This window comes from Dicentrarchus labrax, unplaced genomic scaffold (assembly GCF_905237075.1).
Source record: "Dicentrarchus labrax unplaced genomic scaffold, dlabrax2021, whole genome shotgun sequence".
Taxonomy (NCBI): domain Eukaryota; kingdom Metazoa; phylum Chordata; class Actinopteri; family Moronidae; genus Dicentrarchus; species Dicentrarchus labrax.
In genome coordinates this window covers 11,741,808-11,761,602 of record NW_026136706.1, presented here as the reverse complement: position 1 = coordinate 11,761,602, position 19,795 = coordinate 11,741,808, and the positions used below count along the sequence as shown (strand labels likewise).

Genomic DNA, 19,795 nt, shown 5'->3' with positions numbered 1-19,795 from the left:
TGCCGATAGCTCAGCACAGTTTTAAATCAAACAATCACACCGCGACTCAGAGACGTCAAACAGAAGGGGATGAAATATCAGATTTCGGAGTCGGCCTACTGTAGCCCAAAGCTAAGAGGCATAGGCTTCTTTTAATAAACAGATGAAAGTAAGAGGGAAATGAAAGATGAAAGAAAGGGGAGAGAGGAGAGAGAGAGAGAGAGAGAGAGAGAGAGAGAGAGAGAGAGAGAGAGAGAGAGAGAGAGAGTGTGTGTGTGTGTGTGTGTGTGTGTGTGTGTGTGTGTGTGTGTGTGTGTGTGGCCTGTTGTTCGGCCTCCCCACTGTGAGGAATTAACATGCGGAGATGGGAGGAGATCGATGGTTGAAGACAGACTGATGAGTTGGTCATCTTAAACACTACCAGGCATGGAACACCCCCCCCCCACCACACACACACACACACACAGGGACCTCTGTGGACAATCAGATTTCTCTTTTGTCATCTCAAAACAGTGATGCCAGATTTGCTAAGGGCATGGACAGAAACAGATGTGTGTTTGCGAGTGTGTGCTGTTTTTCAATGTGTGTCCAACTGCACGATTGTAAATCCTCTTGTTTAGAATGACATTATATCAAATTTCCTGTACATATTAACCAAAATGTGTACGTGTCTTTGTGTGTATGTTTTGCAGACCTGTGGCTACGGTGTGAAGGATGAGGACTTTGCCTGTGTGCCGTGCCCACAGGGGAAATACTCCAAAGGGAAGTATGAGATCTGTAGACGGCATAAAGACTGTGACGCCCTCTACAAAGCCACTGTGCGCGTAGCGGGAACCCCGGACAGTGACGCAGAGTGTGGACCCTGTTTGCCAGGGTAAACAACACAAACACACGGTTCATAACCCATTTGCTACAATATGACAGGAGGCAGGAGGCATTAATTACACAATACTGAACATACTTAAAATATTATTGAAGTGACCACTCATTGAAACAGCTCGCTTGTTCAATTCCTTTCTTAAAAAAGCCCTAAACAGCAACAAAAAAAGGTTTCTGTTTACATTCAGTTTTCATGGAGGGCAGCCACAATCTGTGTGTACTTATTCACCAACTGATTTACTAAGGCAGCAGCTCCTTGTACTGAACCTCCAAGATGCACTGTGCCAGTGAAGGAGAGCTCATAAGAGCAGTTAAGAGGTGGGATTTCTGTGAGAAAAGAAAATGAGAATGATAATAATCTTCATTTTTGCCAACTCCACTTGATAGAAACTGTTATTTAAAATATTACTGTTGCTATGGATGTTAATGCTCAGGTACATGCAGCCAAATGCACATTTAAAGCAAAGCAAATACAATTCTTTGAACATTTTAAACTTGCATTGTGCATCCATGTCTTCTTCTTCCTAATTTTTTGCTGGTGCAATGCTGTGATTCTTGGCACTTTACTGCCACCTGTAGATGACTGGAATATTGTGAAACCAATGGCAGGAATGTGGCTGCGTTTCATTAGTAGTTCCACTTCCCCTCGTTCACTTACCCTCAGCCCTTGGTATGACGTAACAGCATACGTCGCACGGAGGCCACTTGGAGCGCGGAGGGAAAGTGGGCGGGGGAGGAGCGGGGGATTTAAATGAAACGCACTTGCCCTTGGAGTCTACTCATTGGCAGCCGTCTGCGTTATAGCGGCAATGACGTAAACTGCAATGCATTGTGGGTGGATATCCACCTCGGAGTGACCATCGTTGTTCACTCGCTCCCTCAGTCCTCCGAGGGTCCATCTCACCAAGTTCACTTCAGTTTTCCAGACAATTGGAACAACACTTATGATGGCGGCGGGGATTCCCCCGAGGGCAAGTGAACGAGGGCATGTTGAACGACTAATGAAACGCAGCCTGTGTGTCACATCACGTGTGTGCACACTCATGTGCATCCTTGTGTGCGTGCATGAAAATAAACAAAAACAAAAAAGTTCTCTGTAGCGCTAAGATTTAAAAGGCAGCCTAACATTAGTTCTTTTCTGCAAAATGTTTTAATGAGTATTGCATAAAATAACCACACAAGACGTGCTGATTACACAATTCACATGAAGCCATCAGTAAGATGTGTTCTGACATGCACAACAACCACACCGTAGGAAAAGTTTGGAAAAGTTATGGCACCCAACTTGATTAATAATCTCCTGGAAACTTTCCCCGTGGAAATACTAAAATATTGTAAGTGGTAGAGGGTAGGATTTTCACTTTTGAGCTTGCAAAGTACAGATTTTCTGTAAAATAAAAGATATTGTAAACAAAATTTACAAATTCACAGATCAAACATTGTAAAAGTTTTATCCGTTATTCATTGAATGGGAGTTGACAAGTGATTTTATGTTTTGATCAAGGAGATTTTTATTTTACTTAACCTGACCCTTGTTTACTCATTACATTGAGACTGGTGATGTGCTCACTTATTAATTTAAGAATATAAATAAATTCAGCTAAAAAACTTTTGACAGCTATCATTTTAAAATAATGATATTATAAAATTAACCTGGTACAAATACTCAGTCTATACTACACATACATTCACAAACAGAGTCAAATCCTTAGCAAGCAGCATGAGTAGCATGAGTTGACATAATTGGACCACCCTGTTGTCTTCATTTTAATTCACTGCCTCCCTTTATGTGCAAACACACACTAAATCCTTAACTTCTCCATTTCCACATGACAGCTATGTATTCAGCCCCGTCTCTTAAAAATATTAAGTCAGTGAGGGACATTTAAACATTACCAGACCGTCCTCTCCTACTCTTCCTCACTCATCCTTACCATCATCCATCACTCCCCCCTCCTCTTGCCTCTCTGGAGAAGTTGACTGATTGGCTGTGTCGACACAAAACTTATTTCTTATAGCATTCAGTATCTTCAATCACTGGTTTGGATATCCTGCTGTGTGATTGATATTTTACACATCAACATTGGCAAAATGAATACATGATTATATCTCTGAATCATATTTCATCTAATGATTGAATGTGGGCAGTATATAATGAAGTAAGTCTTGAAGGAATTGGCGTAAAATATGCAAGATTCATGATTTGGGGCTATTGGATAACCCTCCCATTCCAACAGAGAAAAGTTAAATGTTGAAATCTCCTCCTCTTGTCATCAATCTGGATGCTGTCCTTCCGCCTTCTACTTTTCTTGGCTCTCGGTCTCCTTTCACAGGATGTTTTTGCTTTTGATTAGTGTGATTGTGGCAGGAGCGAGTGTGCTCAGGAACACTGAGTTTGGTCATGTCTATGTCTGTATGTGTACTGTAAACGCTGCACTGTATGTATGGGACTTAGCGGAGTCCACACATGTTCGATGCAGAACAGAACAGGCCTGAACAGTTGTAATAAAAGTTCAGTTAAAACCTGCATCTCAGTGGAGGAAAAGACCTGGAGGAAAATGACAGACATGTTTATCTGCTGGTTTCCCTGTGAGCAACTTCAGTAGCACTTATTAATGTTTATAAGCTATAATTAAGCAATGAGTTCATGTGGACTTAATTAATTCTTCATTATTATCTATGATGTCTTAATAATACGTAACAGTACATCATTAGCAGTGACACAAATTACAACATTTCTAAAATATTAGCTGGAGTATTGCATATGTAAGGGCTCATAAAGATGAAGAAACATTATATACATTACTGTTATTGATTAACAAATAGTTTGTGTGCTATTTACCTGTTTTTTTAATTTAAAATATTACTAATTGATATAATGTGAGAGATGTGTTTCTGTCTATCCATCTTCTAAATAGTTTGCTAAATGTTTGTTATAGTTTAACACAGCTTTAGATTAGGGTGTGCAAAACATCTAGAGATGTTTGGCACCTTTTATGTATATGAAACCATTTAGAATAAAGGAGTACAACCTGAGTTAATGGAGCTGTACATAAACCGCTGAACAAATCATTAGTTTGTCATAAATGAGTCATTTGTAATTGTGTCTAGTCATTTGTAGTTAAAATACAGTGACTGATGTCTAATGGCAGGAATCCCAAATAAATCACCAGCAAAAAAAAAAACGTCCTTCGCTCCCTTAAATATCTGTCCTACAAAATCCTCAGAAATCCTTAAATGAATTCTTGTGTTCTTGTGATGCTGACGTGTCCATTAGTACAAGATTGAACCAGTTGCTCTGAACTATATCCATATATAAAGGCATCAGTTAATTACGTGTATGCTGCATACATTATGCGTTCAAACTGATAATGTCGTCAAGCCTAAATGATTTATCACCACTCCCAGTCACTCACAGACTGCCTGCCCCTCTCCTTTCCTCTAATAGACGCTTCACGAATCAGGGCGATGATATGTACCAAGCCATGTTTAGTGCCTTCAGGGCATCAATTATATACATTTTTTCACTTAGACAAACTTTTCACCTCAGCTGCTTCCCCATACTTATGCATCCTGTAGGTATGGTAAAACACACCTGCCATGCTTGCTGATTACCTGTAAGTGCTTTTAGTTTTGCAGTTTTTATTTAAAAAAAACTTTACCTTTTAAAGCTGATTCTTGTCTAGGTTTAACAAGGTTTAGGTTGTAGCCTAATTATATAGTCTAACAAGTTGCTTCTCTTATATCCATGCATTTTATGTCTCCCAGGTATTACATGCTGGAAAACAGACCTAGGAATCTCTATGGGATGGTTTGCCACTCCTGCCAGAATGCACCGCGCAACACCAAAGAATGTAAGACCAACCACTTCACAGTTTCATTTCTCTATCCCCTTCCTTCCTCGCAACCCCTCTTTTCAACTATGAATTCCCCCTTTTTATCTTTCAACGTTTATCTTCACAGCTTTTTCTGTCCAAACACTGACCTGGTTTCCGTTGGATTAAAAGCTACCAAACATTAAAGTTTTCTGTCTGAATTAAAGGAAATAAAAAGGGACAGGCTGTGCAAAAGCAGATGTTAAAAGCCTGGACTTAGTTTGAGGGAACATTCGGAGGTCGGAGGTTGTGCTGAGTTCTCCCAGACCCTCTGGTCACTGTCCTTTCTTGTCAGTGGGCCTCACTGAGTGGCGCCCCCTTCCCTCCCTGCATCTCTGCTTTTCTGGCTCCAGAGGGGTGTTTGGCAGCTTATCCATAACCTCACTCCCTCACTGATTACCCTGCATACCTGACACTGTGTGTACATGCATCTGTGTGTGTGGGAGCGTACGCATGCATGGCGCCAACTGTTGCTGCGACCGCATCTCCGGACAATAATATTTACCAGAGGTTGTCTCCATTTTTCCTTTTCCCATTCACAATCAGCCTCAGCAGTTCGTAAACATTTCTTCACACTTGCAACACAAAACGTGAATGTTGTCAAATGACAGCTCCTGATCAAACTGATTTTCTCCCACTAATCCTTCATAAATCAAGGCATTTTGTCTTTGGTTTGTAAATGTCCAGTAAAATCCCAGTCGATGGCAGTCAAGGAAAAAATAGGTTTCGGATATTTTGCTGATTGTTATGATCTAGTACGTAAGCAAGTTTGATACTGGCTCATAACAGTGCAGCCTTTGTGATTTGTCACAATACATTATTGAAATTATAGTTTATTATACAGTTTGTTGAATACTTGAATTTTACACCATAGTGTCCTGGGGTCTCTTGCTAATGGGTAATTACACTAACATTAACATTTTTAAAAATGTAAATTGCATTAATAACTTTTAGTTTTAAAAGGCATTAGCACCTCTTATCCCCAGCAAAGTATAATTTACCTATGTTATTGTCCTATCATCTACTTCCCAGGTAAAATCTTTTTAAGACACTTGGAAAAAGAGAAATGTCTAAAATGTGAAATGTAATTGTCATCTTGTGTCCTCTTTCAAAGATAAAGAATATATAGATGTAGATATAGTTTAAAATGCCATGAAAATGAGAAGATTAGATTTCAATACATAATTAGATTTAGAGATAACCGTTTTCAAACCCAAAAAATGCCTGTGTTATCAAACCAATGTAATCTTCGTCACAGCAATTTATAGACTTCCAATGTAATTTCACATCTTAAGACATTTTCTGTAAGGTTGCAAGTTTAAAAAGTCAGAAAAAGGTCAAGAAAACTGCCTTTGTGAATTTGTCCAGATCTGACTCATAGCACATTGACCCAAAAATGAGAGAATGTCAACGGGAACTGAACCGTGCTTTTTCACCCTCACTGATACATACTGCTTTGGGAATGATATTTATGGGACCATAATTGCTCAAAACCCCTGTTAAGTGTAATTGAAGAGCCCGGAAATGAATGGTATTGTCATTGTGTCATATTTAATGAGTGTGTTTTGAAAGATGAAAACCCCAAAAAGCAGCCCAGGCCTGCAGAGGAGAGGGTGTGAAGTAGGAGCAGGAATATGTGTGCGTGTGTGTTTATGAATAAACACTTGCTTTTCAACAGCAGCCTAATTGTTTCTCCTAGGCAAGGAAATGAGTGATTGAATGATGCCGGGAAGACGTGCAAGAAAGAGACAGAATGATGTAACACAACAAAAAATCACTTGTGTGGCAAGTAATTTAATGTTGGATCCAGGTTTATTGCGCTTATTTATGAATTGTGAAAAGGTGGATTTTGTCACTATTGGACAGAGCCAGGCTAGCTTCTTTCCTGTTTCCCTTGTTTTTCTGCTAAGCTAAGCTAACTTAACCTGCTGCTGACTGTAGCCTTGTATTTAACGTACAGAAATGAGAGTCCCAAAAGGTCCAACTACTCATTTTAAGATTTAAAGCATTTACTTTAGATACATTCTGTTAGTGCCTGTTTACCACACAGTTATATTTGTTTCCAAAATTACAGAAAATATGAAATGCACCTCTCGTGTCAGAGGATTTCTCACCAGAATAACCTGACAGTCCTTAATAAAATAGATATAGGTGTAATTACTGTTGTGTTATGTCAATCCATCATAGGTAGATGCAAAACAAACAGTAAGAAATATGAAATATTTTCTGTTTATAACCTAAAATTCATTAGAGCAAGATTGATGGAGTATGGTTGAGTGTGGATTAAGTTTGATTAGTCTGTGTAAAAGCTAAAAATCACATAGAACTATTTGTTAAGTCAGGCTATGGTACATTTTAATTAAACCCTCTCGAGATGAGAACTCTTAAATAATGCCCCCCGCCCAAAAGTAAAAAGCTGGGAGTTCTACTTGCTCAGGGTGAAGGCAGGCTGACACTCGCCATGTAATCTGTAAATTACCCTGGCTCCTGCCTAGCTCTGTGTGTGTGATAATTAAAACTTCAGTGGGTATGAGAAAGAAAGATGATTAGCATGTTAGTGCTTGCGCTGATGCTACTCTTTGGCAGGCAGACGTTACGAGTATGTAGGCATCGCTCCATTTCCACTGTCACATTTTTGGTTTTTAGTGACCAGACACATGTGGCTTGACATCACAATTTCACACACAAGTATTTATCAAATGTTAACCTGCGCTTCATCCCTGCTTACAGAGGAGTCTTACCTCTTACAAAAATGCTTTGATTTCTTTGCATGTCTCCTCTGCTCTGTAATGCTGCGCCTCTCAGTTTGTTTGGACCCAGTATCCAGATTGCCCTGCAGAATTATCATTTTGCAGTGTGTGTTCATCCTGCGAGACATGATTAAGAGATGAAACCGCAAGACGCTAAACAGAAATTCCAGTTCAGGCTCATATCCTTATCCAAAGAGTGTAAACACATACCCCGAGTTAATGTCTGCAGCCACAGGGCAATGTGTGTGAGAGAGTGTGCGTGTGCATGGGTGTGTGTGTGTGATGACATGAAGCTCTGAGACCACGGGAAGCGGCAGGGCACATGCCAAAGAGTACAGTATATCAACTTGGTGAAATAAAAGACTGATTAAAAGAGCTGATTTATGAGCTGCCAGGAGTTTACAGCTCCATTAGGAAAGAGGAAAAACAGTTGATGAATAATCCAGAAAGAGTGCAAGAGGAAGAGGGAGGTGGGGGTGATTGGAAGCGATGGAAAGTGAGAAAGAAATTTGGACAGAGAGCGGCCTCCGTGTATCCACACTTCCCAGTGCAATTATACAGTACAGTTTGTTTACTGTGGTGGGAGAAGGCTTGAGAGAAATAAAGTTTTGGATAAACTGCTGTTCATGCAGATAATTTACGTATATGAAATTTCACAGCTGGATCATGCATCATTATTCTCAATAAAATGCAAAGCCGAAGCTACAACGTCCAAGCTGGACAGTATTTCTGGTGTTTTCTCCTTCGACCAAGTGTGTAATCTATGGAAGAAAGTGGTGAAGCATTCATCCAAAGAAATAAAGAAAATTTAAGAAATTGTTTATTTCGGGAAATACGCTTATTCACCTTCTTGCAGAGATTTAAATGAGAAGATTGATACCACTGTCGCACAAAGACTGGAGACATGCTAGCCTAGCTTAGCACAAAGACTGGAGACAGATTAGCCTAGCTTAGCACAAAGACTGGAGACAGGTTAGCTGGCTGTAGCTTCATATTTTCTAAAAAGACATGAGGTGTCCATCTTCTCATCGGACTCGTGGCAAGAAAAGTGAATGAGAGTATTTCCCAAAATTCAGTTTTGCTGATTTCATTCACGTTTTTAAATCCATCTGCTGGCTCGTTTGTGGGAATTTGCATGTTCAATCCAAAGACATGCACACGAAATGAACTGCAATCTCTAATTTGACCACAGGTATGAAAATGTGTGTTATCTCTGTGATAGTAGCTAAGGTTTTGCTTGTAATGGATATATGAGCTCACATTAGGACAAAAAATGGTTTCACTAAGACAACCACAGCTAATGAACTAGGATTGAAAGTATGTGTCTGCGTGTTTCACAGGCCGCATGGCAACCAGCGGGCAAGGAGAAAAACCTCTAATTGATCCTGGCAGCACTACTGTGTTCCCTCATCCACAAAAAGGTATACACAAATACACAGACAGGTTTATCTATCTCATGTTACCATCCATAGTTTATACATTGTCTTTGTTCTGACACACACACACACACACACCCACACACATCATTAATACTACTTAACATCATCCCCATGTTTCAGATTCCACCGGACAAGGTCACCTAGCAACGGCTCTCATTATCGCCATGTCAACCATTTTCATCATGGCAATCGCCATCGTCCTCATCATCATGTTTTACATCCTGAAGGCCAAACCGAGTGGCCAGGGTGAGAGAGACACACACACACACACACACACACACACACACACACACACACGCACACACACACGCACACACACACCACAATCTCATGTTAAAGGTTTTAATTTATGTTTTATGACGTTCCTTGTGTGTGTGTGTGTGTGTGTGTGTGTGTGTGTGTGTGTGTGTGTGTGTGTGTTTGTATGCAGCATGCTGTTCCGGACAAGTTGTAAAGGCAGTGGAAGCTCAGACCAACAAACAGGAAGACAAGAAAGATGTCCCTGGTGAGACACGACACACACACTTTTACACACAATTAATAAGCTCAGACAATATCTAAGCCTCTTAATCTCTTCCTGTTTGGTGTCTCTCACAACCTGACTAAACTCCAGTCCTTTATTCTGGCTCATAATGAGGAGTCTAGCAGTAAAAACAATGAGTTTGATTACTTGCACTCTGGTATCCTGGTTTAGATTATATTCCGGATACGATGTTTTCATGAAACATAAGTAATCTTGTTATTTATATCCTTGTATACATGATTCTAACATTATCCACGTTTTCGAGGCTCCATCTAGCATAATTGAGGTTTTTCAAAACCAGGATAAGGGCTTTGATGCAGATTGAAAACAAGTGATGATATAGGTTTAATAACTAGCATATTTGTGAGCAAGTGAGGAATTCCAACTTTTAGCTCCAGACTAAGTGAAGAAATAGTTGTTTCGTTCAGTCTTAAACAAAGGGTGGATAATAAAAGTAAACAGTACTTGAGAATAAAATTAGCTAGCTTCACTGTATAGTTCTATAACTTTATTCATGTATTCATCTGTTTCTTCCATTCTTTCTCAGTGTTTTCATATCTGTAAAAATAAACAGGCCTACAGTAACCAACTGATCATTACCATGTTCCCATAAACTTTACTTGCACAGTTCCTTAGAGAGTCAAAATATATATTCAATAACAGGTACAGTTTAAACTACTTAAAAGTACACCCCGAATAGTACAAAGACACACAAAGCTGCATAATTATAGTAACGAGACAAACCATAATTCGTTTTTTTCCCACCTTTGGCTTTATCAACTATAGAATTACTCCAGATTATAGTCACAGCACAGTGACATACAGTAGCATACAATGAACAGATACCACCTGGCAGTGGTTTGACAAACACTGTATGTAATTTTATGTAATCCTGCAGCAAAATCCTTTCTAACCAAGATTCAGGTACCTGTATGTCTGGCTTATTTGTTAAGCTCAAACACTGTATGCTATCTGTGTACGAGCATAAATCCCCAAAAGTATTATGCAGCACTTTCCTGTGGTGCTCTGGGCTCAGTGGATAATGATTTTTTTTTTCAAGTTGAAGCTGCAAATTGCAGTTGTGTTTGTAACCATTTCCCACTGAAAAAAGTGTTTTCATTCAGAATCATGCTTTTGTGAGGGCAGATGAGTCTCTGGAGCAGCATGTATGTATGAATTATGGGACACTTGAACTCTCAGTTCATGTTACAATCAGTCCTTCTACAACAAATTCAGTTCTGATTCTATGTATATATTTAATCAAACAAAGCGTATCGTCTCATCAAATCTGACTGAATTGGATCTAAATGTTAATACGGTGTTTGCACCGAGTCTCATTCTGGTTTGTATGTGCATATTTATGATTGTGTGTGTGTGTGTGTGTGTGTGTGTGTGTGTGTGTGTGTGTGTGTGTGTGTGTGTGTGTGTAGGCTGACAAACCTGATGAGTACATCATGGTGGAATGTGAGGCTTCCAAAGCTAAAGCCATACGTTGCTTTAGGCGCCATTTCTCCTGACAATGATGCTCTGTTCAATTTCACTCCCAGACTGACTGACTAACCACTTACATGTGGTGTGAATGAGAACACACACGCACACACATACACACACACACCTACCTACCGTATCTGTGGCCAAAGACACATTATGTGGTACAAAGGAGGTGCGAACTTAATAATGTAATAGCTAAAAAAACACAATAAAGTAGTTACAGGATTATTAAAGAAATTAAAATAAATGTCTTCATTGTTACTTAATGTTCGTCATGAGTGTGTGTGAGTGCATTGGTGTGTGTGTGTATGTGGGAGACAAGCCCATTGCTCGGAGCTCTACCGGAGCTAGCTGTCAGTCATGAAGACACACAGAGTTAATAAGCCTGTGAGGTGAAAGACAAAGACGCTTAAATTCTCTCTCACACGCATACACACACACACACACACACACACACACACAGGATTTGTTCCACTTAGGTATTCACTCATTAGGCTGTCTATCCCTATCAGTATCTGTGATGAAGTGTAATTTAACATAATAGTCACTGTAATCATTTTATACATCATTCTGACTGCATTTCTTCTGTTCGAGGTGTACATCATTTTAGCCTTAGGAATCTGTTCTCCTTTGTGCACTCAAACTCATGCCAACAGCTATTAAAACATGTAGGTTTATTCCCATCTTGCTTAGCTATAAAAGATCAGAGCCCACAAAATCAGATATGAGATATTTCCTGAATTTACATCTTTAATATTGCTGTTACTGTAGCCCAGAAGATATTTTGGTATTTGTTTGCTAGATTACCCTTATTACTTTTACTAACAATAAAAGTGAGAATATGTAACTTGTGTATGTAACAAAAAACACTCAAGACTCAAGAGAAGAAGAGAAATTAAAGTTGCCTTTTTTCTGTAATTGCCTCTTGTAGTCACAGTGGCCACTGTTTGTGTGTGAGTCTTGCTTTTAATTAACACTAATCCTGCAGACCTTTGGAGAAATTTGAGTATACTGTGGCACGTCATATATAAAATGAAAGGTGTCGGACCAACAACTTTTGGGATTTTGCAGTGTGATCGTTACTGACTTTTTATCTCTGCGTTAGCTTTGTACTGTGTGGAAAACAAACACCTATAAGCCTTTATATCCTTTCTTCTTCTCTCTCAGACAACGTGGTGATCTACTCGGAGAAAGACGAGTTTGACAAGCTAAAAGCTCCTCCACAAAAGACGGTGAAAAGGTGAGAGTCTTCACACACAAATTGACAAACAACTTCACTGCACTGCTACTCTTCGTTTGAACAAACTTAGAACAGACAAAAGATTCTTGGTGATTCACGCTTAAATCCAGACAGCTTCATTTTCTGTGTGGCTCAGAAATCGAACATAGGATTTTTTTAGAAACTGACATCAAGCATGTTGCGAGTTTAGCAATCCTGAAAGTACAAAAGATGAAGGACACAAAACGAGATTGCCAGTGAAGGTTAAGAACCTTTATTGATTATCACAAGGGGTTTTTGTTAAAGGTGATGGGTGAGGTTAGAGAAGAATTATTAAACCTTGAAGTGATTGAGTTGGACTAAAGAGTAAACAGATCAGAGTAATGTTTTCTTCTTTATATTGGCCACCAGCCATTTTTTTAAGTTTGTCCACTGAGGTTTGATAAATAATTTATACACGGAGCATAGGTAGAACGACTACTGTGTCTAGACAACTTATAACTATCAGTCATAAAGGTGTATTTGCATTTTTAATCACAAATCATCAACATTTTAACACCATACAAATTCTCGAATTGGGCGTGCATGTATGTCTATGAATTAAGTAACGGATATTTATGCATCATTTTGTGCTTCTTCTTCAGTGTATGTGTATTATACTGTGCAAGTACTGAATGGATTGGAAAACATTTTATACACACCACTGCGTCCTTATCTTTCAGTGTGCATTATGAGTGTGTCTGTGTGTGTGTGAGTTTATATTTGCATGTGGCGTCACAGAGACTTTGCACAACAGAAAGAAGCTTTTGTAATTTTTTTTTAGCATCTGCCCGTAATTAAGCCACCACAGAACACAAGTCGCTGCAGTAGTAGAATCATTGCTGCTGGCCTTTTCTTTTGGGGGGTGTGTGTGTGTGTGTGTGTGTGTGTGTGTGTGTGTGTGTGTGTGTGTGTGTGTGTGTGTGTGTGTGTGTATAAGGCATGTAAAAAGCGAATTCAGTTCAGTTTCTTTTAATGAAGTATAGAGCCATTATGTGGCTTTGGAGAGGTGGGTTTGAGGGGGTGTGAGGTAGCATAGATGAGCCCAGAAGCCTAGAAAACACTGAAAGATGGACAGAGGGGGTAGTTGTCGACGTGGATAGGGGTGTTTATTCCAGGCCTCGCCTAAAACCACCGCCAGGTGAAAGCACATCCTGGCAGACAACAAAAGAATAACAGTTTTATCACCTTCGTCTTTCTGCATACATCTCACCCCCCCCCTGTGCAGACAATGCTGCTTTATTGGCACTAGTGACTAATGTGCAGAGAGAAGTGTAATGCATGATAGCATACAGTATAGCACACAAACGTACAGTGAGCCATTGTGCTCAAATGTTACAGCGCTCGAAGTGAACATGCTCAGATTGATACGCTGTTCCAATATATGGGAGGGGGTGTAAATTAGAGAATAAATGAGATACACATGCACAGACGCACACTCCTCAGCATCAATAGCAGTAAACAGTGTGGTATAGCAGCATGCCAGAGGATGTGCTAACTCACTGCTTTAGCTGCCAGAGTTGGTGTTAGATGTCCGGGAAACAATGCCATTTTGTGTGAGTGCTCGGGAAAAAAGCGTGGGACTGCGAAACAATGGCATTCTGTGAGCATCTCTGTCAACAAGGTGCTTTTGGGAGAAAATCCAGATCAGGCATAGGGAGGAAGAGCATGGGTAATAAAATGATATTACATAGTATCATGTTGTAAAACGCAGGGCTATTTCAGTCAGTCACAGGAACAGCTTAGAAACATCAGCAGCTATGGCAACAACAACAGCATTCTTCTCCTGCTCATTTTCATTTGTCAAAGTTCCTGTTAGGTTTGCAGAAACATGAGTCATTCTGTGCGCATTAGTGGTCACTCACATTTAATTATATGGTAAAAGAACAAAACTGCATACAAAAACCGGAACTACAGCATATGTTTGGATATAGCTGAGTGCAGTAGAGTACGAGGGAAGTGACATTCAAAGGAATATTTAAGAGGCTATGTCTGGGGTATACACTCTAGTTTATAACACTCGCCTAGCTAAAACTAAAGTGGTCTAATACAGCAAATCTAAAATAAATCCTTCCTTCATGATGGTCAAAATGTTTTTTTATTAGATTTTGTTTTTTTGCTTTTTATTTGTGTTCATATTGACATCCTTGCTTTGAAAACCATCATCTATGTACAACAGGGAAGTGAGAAAACATTTTAGTAGTGAAATTGTACTTAATTATTATTTTAGTTTAGTAAACTGAGGATGTGCTTCTTAATGGGTTCTTTGTGATTGTATAAAGTTTTACTGTGATTTGTAAGAGGAATCGACTTGATATGTTGGGAATCACAGTTCACTGTAGTGCTGCAATGATCTTGTAACTAGCCTATCAAAATTTGGATTCTCAAATTTTCTGGTTTCTTTAGTCCTCTATGACAGTGAACTGAATATCATTGGGTTGTAACAAAAACTAGACATTTAAGGATGTCTTGGGCTTTTGGAAACAGTGATCCACATTTGTCACCATTTTATGGACCAAAACAATTAATCAATTAATCAAGTAAATTAAAAAGCAGATTCATTGATAAAAGTTGCTAGTTGCAGCCCACAGACAATAACAATCCAACTACTGTCTATGAGCTCGACCAAATTACCTGCTGGATGCCATTCCCGTTTTAAGTGTTTATGGGATATCAATGAGTATGTGCACATTTACATATGTGTCAAATATGTGTGTGCTTGTCTGTGCAGTGAAAATGACGCGTCATCAGAGAACGAGCAGCTGCTGAGCCGTAGCATTGACAGCGATGAGGAGGCGGCATCCGAGAAGCAAGGATCAGCCGAGAACAACAACCCCAACTTGTGCCTTGTCAATTTGGGAAACAAGCCTGACCTCTGCCTGCTCTCTCTGGGCCTCTTGGACCGCGACCGAGCCTGCAACGGGACCCCCACCATTGCAGCCGGGCAGGCCAATAACATCCAGAGTCCAAACCACATCGCCAACACCAACCACATCAGCAGTGTGAACGCAATCAACAACAACAATAAAACCCCAGGGGTAGGAAGATGGAACTTTTAAAGTAAAAAAATATGATTGTGAACAGATCCTTAGTTTAGTTTCATCTGGAAATAACATATTTTGTGTTTTTTACCACACAGATGCTACAGAGTCGAAGGAAAAAGATCCTGGATCTGTATACCAGAGCCTGCAATGTGACAGAGGGTAAGTCTCTCGTACACAGACGAAAACATCCATCTCACTAAACCTTGTAATCAAGAATTGATTTCTGCCAATACTGTGGGGCATTTGACTTTTCTCTGGTGAAGATCTCTTTTTATGATCTGTGCTTCAGTGAGAAATGGTATCGACTGTTTTAAGAAAACTGCTTTAGGAAGTGAAACGGCATCGGAAAGAAGTCATTACCTCCACAGGCACATTTTTCCAAAAGATAAACAACACAAAAATCCGACTTAATCAATGACTAAGTTAATTATGAAGTTTATGCTTATGTTTGTTTAATGCCTAAAGAGACACATTTTCGGAGAAAATCAAACATTAGTGCAGAGATATTGTATCATTGCAGCAGCAAAGCAAATTAAGATGGAACAAAAAATTATATAAGCAATAATACAGCAACTGGATGGGTATAAAGTAATGCAATTAACTACTTCATGTATATAGGAACAGCTTCATCATATGAGAACGATGGTGCTTTCATCTAAATGCTAACGCCAGCTTGCTAACATGCTCACAATGACAATACTAAAATGTTGATGCTACAATGTTAACCACATTCACCATCTTAGTTAAGCGTGTTAGCATGCTAACATTAATATAATTATCACTAAACTAAAGTGCAGGTGAGTTTTACAAGTAGGCAATTTAGTCACAAACAAAAGTATTGGACACATTTTTGACCTGATGGTGGCACTAGAGGAAAAGTCAGTAGCGTATCCTCAGGGGACCCTGAATATCTGTGCCAAACGTCACTGCAAACCATCTAATACTTGTCCACCAGGTCAATAGCATGGCAAAAAAATCAAAATCTTGATGTAATTCACTATGTCACTTCTAACACTCCTGTCCCTCTCCAGGCCTGAGCCCCACAGAGCTTCCTTTCGACTGTCTAGAGAAGGCCAGTCGCATGCTGAGCTCCTCCTATAGCAGCGAGGCAGCCGTGGTGAAGACGTGGAGGCATCTGGCCGAGAGCTTCGGGCTGAAGCGCGACGAGATCGGCGGCATGAGTGACGGCCTGCAGCTCTTTGAGAGAGTAAGCACGGCGGGCTACAGCATCCCTGACCTCCTGACCCGCTTGGTACAAATTGAGAGGCTGGACGCTGTGGAGTCGCTCTGCTCGGACGTGCTCGGCACCAGTGAGATGGCGGCAGCTGCCGGACGGGTCAGCAGTTTTCACAGCCAGTTGGTCTGTCAGTCCCCGTGCTCATCTCCATCCCAGCGCTGCGCCAGTGTCTAAATACGTGGTGGAGCAGAGACTTCAGAGACTATGATGCCTTACAGTATACATGTATGTAGGGACAGATACTGCTCTGGCACGGAGGACAGCACATATACAGTATACACCTTACCCCCATCACATGAAGAATGTCAGTGGACTTCCCTGTGCACAATCCCTTTTTTTCTATTATGGGTTTTCTCTGTCAAGAAGCTAATAATCTGTAATACATTGTATGGCCTTCATTTTCTGTTTTTCTAAAGTGCTACCGACTTTGAGAAAGACAAAAATCAAAGACCAAAGATTATCCTCTGCAGGAATAAAATAATCTGAGTTTTTGTCTTCCTCAAATGGAATTTTAGTTTTTAAAAAATAGCTAGATTAACTGTGCGCTGGACGCAACACAGGAACAGCTTTTACAGTCTTTCATCAAAGGTTTTTATACAAAATTTGGTACACAGTTTGTAAAAGCCCACACAGATGCAATGGTGTGCTGATGGAGATGCATCAGTGCCATTTAAGTGCCTTTCTTGTAGGCACACCGGTTGAACAAGTGGAAGGACTGAGGATGACTACATCCCCTTACTGAACCTTCTGATCAGGACCAAAACCTTCTTTTTAATCCCGCAGCTGACGCAATACATAGAGAGCGTCCTGATTTGACCGCAGCATCAGTTAACATTCATAACTTTTGGCTGTGCTGTCATCATACAGGAAAGACAGCAAATATCAGCTCCCTGCTTAAAATACAATTGTTATGCTCAGTTGGAAATGCTAAAGCATCATTCAGATCAGCTTACATCTGCAGTCTACACTACAGAACAGTATTTACATTTTTTAAGAATTACCTAAAGACATTATGCACACTGCTTTTTACGGTAATTCTGAGTTGATTCTGCAATGTTATTTACTTTAAAACCACAGACTCAGCTCTATTAACTCATTAGCATGTGTGGAAACGCTGATCACGAACAGATAAAGTTTACAGAAATGAATGCAGCATTACTCTACTCTGCTGCTTCTTGCGTTCTACCTTAACAGACACATGTAAATCCACTTTCCCCAAGTTTAACACACACAGACTTACTGCAACTACTTCCTCAGCAGTGACCCAGTCTGTGACCCCCTCCCCTCATAATTCTTCCTCTCCCCGCTTATTCCCCTTTTACCCCAATGCTGCGGTCTAGTGCTGCCGCCAGCCCTAATTATTTGGCGTGTGGCTCCCCGGGCCCCTAATAGGCTGAAGTGTTGTGGTTTACAGAGCGGGTGCAAAGTGCCTGTGATTTCCAGCACCCAATTAAGCATTTAGGGCCACTTAACCACTGAAAGCCCAGTGGAAAAGCTGTAAAACCCTACATTAAAAAGAGAGATGCCACAGCAGAGGCATGACTAACTGCCCCCGGGTTGCTGCACTGTGAACGGTGCAAGAATGCAGCCGGTCGTGGTGGAAGCAGCGCTACGGTCATCCTATAACGTCTGACCTTACTCAGCTTTTGTGGTTGGCTCAGTCATGCTCAGACATGATTTAAACTCCCCTCTTCCCTATGGGACCAATATAGCAAATGAGAACAATATGCAGTTCTTCTGAAAAGCAGCTGAAGCCGGTTAAGTGCTGTACGTACAGAGACCACGGGTGGCTCTGATAAGCATGAAGTTAACCTTTGTGAAGAGCGTCACATTAATGCCCATCGTAGCTCCATTAATATAGGTAATGTTAACAGATAAGATGCTGTGGGTCAAAGTCCTGCTTTTTGTAGCAGTGAGCTCCAAAGGCCAACTGTTACAAACAGTGCCAAAGCTTACTTTGATCTCATTTCTTGGTAATAGGACTGATCTTTATCTGATGCCTGTTGTTGTCAGCATAATATCCCATGACTGCTCTGCACAAAATCAAACACATCATCTCCCACTGAAAAGTCCCTTTTCTTGATACTTTTTTTGTTCATATTTTACATTGCAAACTCTGGGGCTGGACTTCAGTACTTTAACTTAATGAATGTGCATGTTTATCAAGCATGTGTTCATATTTTCTTTTTCTTTTATCTCTCCAGTTAAATATACTGCCTTCTTAGAGCAGGGTTGTCTTCATCAAATCCAATTCAATTCAAAACAGGTTGAACTAGTTATTTTTATGATGTTTTATGCTGTTGAACTTTTGTAAATAATCTAATTGGTGGATTGAATTGACATGAAATGGACCCAAGGCCTCTCTTCAGGCAGGCCGAATCTTGTCTGACATATATTATGCTGAAAGGATGATACACAGAAGCCAAACATGAATTACTTACCTCAGTAGCACACACAGTATAGTAGAACATGTAGAAACACACACAGACTCATCACCGAACCAAAGTATAACTGTATATATAACTTATTATTGTACATAATGTATACATTAATAAAGATGTATGGCAAAAATGGCTTGGTATTTGATTTTAAAATGTGATAACTGACTGATAAGGTATACAATCTTTATTATTATAATTTATCTTGGCTGATAAAAGGAATTTTGTTTGAGACAAGTGACTCTGGGTTGGACCCTCTGGACCCACAGAGTATGGAGCAAACTGCCTGAGGGACTTGAAATATATTAATGTAAGACCTTTCACATTACTTATATTGTACGCACACCTTTATAGGCTTGCTCTGATGCAGTTAGTTCGTATATATTGCGCAATATAAGTTAACGACATAAGAATCTACAGGCATGCTGCTCTGTACTTAGGCATAGTGGCGCTTTGAGCTAAATGCTAACACGCTGATGTTTAGCAGAGATAATGTTCACCATGTTCACTATCTTAGTTTAGCCTGCTGACATGCTGACATTTGCTAATTAAGACAAAACACAAAGAACAGCTTGAGGATAAAGGGAACCCATTCGTTTCCAGGTATTTAAAGTTAGGCAAATTAAAGTTTTAACTGTTGGTGGCGCTAGATTTGGCATCACTAGTGTTTACAATTTATTCCGAGGGCAACATGAATGCAAAACTTCATGGCTCTCTGCCAATAATTGCAGATTCCCTTCACTCAAAGAGTAAAAGTCAGAGAATCACTGAAATCAGTAGGATTCATCCTCTGGGGATCATAACTGTCTTTAAAATATTTCATGGCAATCAGAGTTATTATAGTTTTGTATTTTTAAGTTGTTGGTAATTTTCAGAGTGGGT

General features: G+C 40.0%; 1 protein-coding gene across 2 annotated transcripts in view; it reads left to right on the top strand.

Annotated features, from left to right (window-relative positions):
- edar (ectodysplasin A receptor) overlaps nt 1-19,046 on the top strand; it is a 39,642-nt gene extending 20,596 nt beyond the window's left edge. Inside the window, exons 4-12 of one of the 2 annotated variants that reach the window (XM_051403954.1) lie at nt 672-853; nt 4,627-4,712; nt 8,824-8,904; nt 9,043-9,168; nt 9,353-9,427; nt 12,104-12,176; nt 14,926-15,232; nt 15,334-15,397; nt 16,270-19,046. In XM_051403954.1, coding sequence (XP_051259914.1) covers nt 672-853; nt 4,627-4,712; nt 8,824-8,904; nt 9,043-9,168; nt 9,353-9,427; nt 12,104-12,176; nt 14,926-15,232; nt 15,334-15,397; nt 16,270-16,649 — 1,374 coding nt within the window. In that variant the 3' untranslated portion in view covers nt 16,650-19,046. The remainder of the gene's footprint in view (nt 1-671; nt 854-4,626; nt 4,713-8,823; nt 8,905-9,042; nt 9,169-9,352; nt 9,428-12,103; nt 12,177-14,925; nt 15,233-15,333; nt 15,398-16,269) is intronic. The other variant, XM_051403955.1, reaches the window with a different exon arrangement.
- Nucleotides 19,047-19,795: the final 749 nt, after the last annotated feature.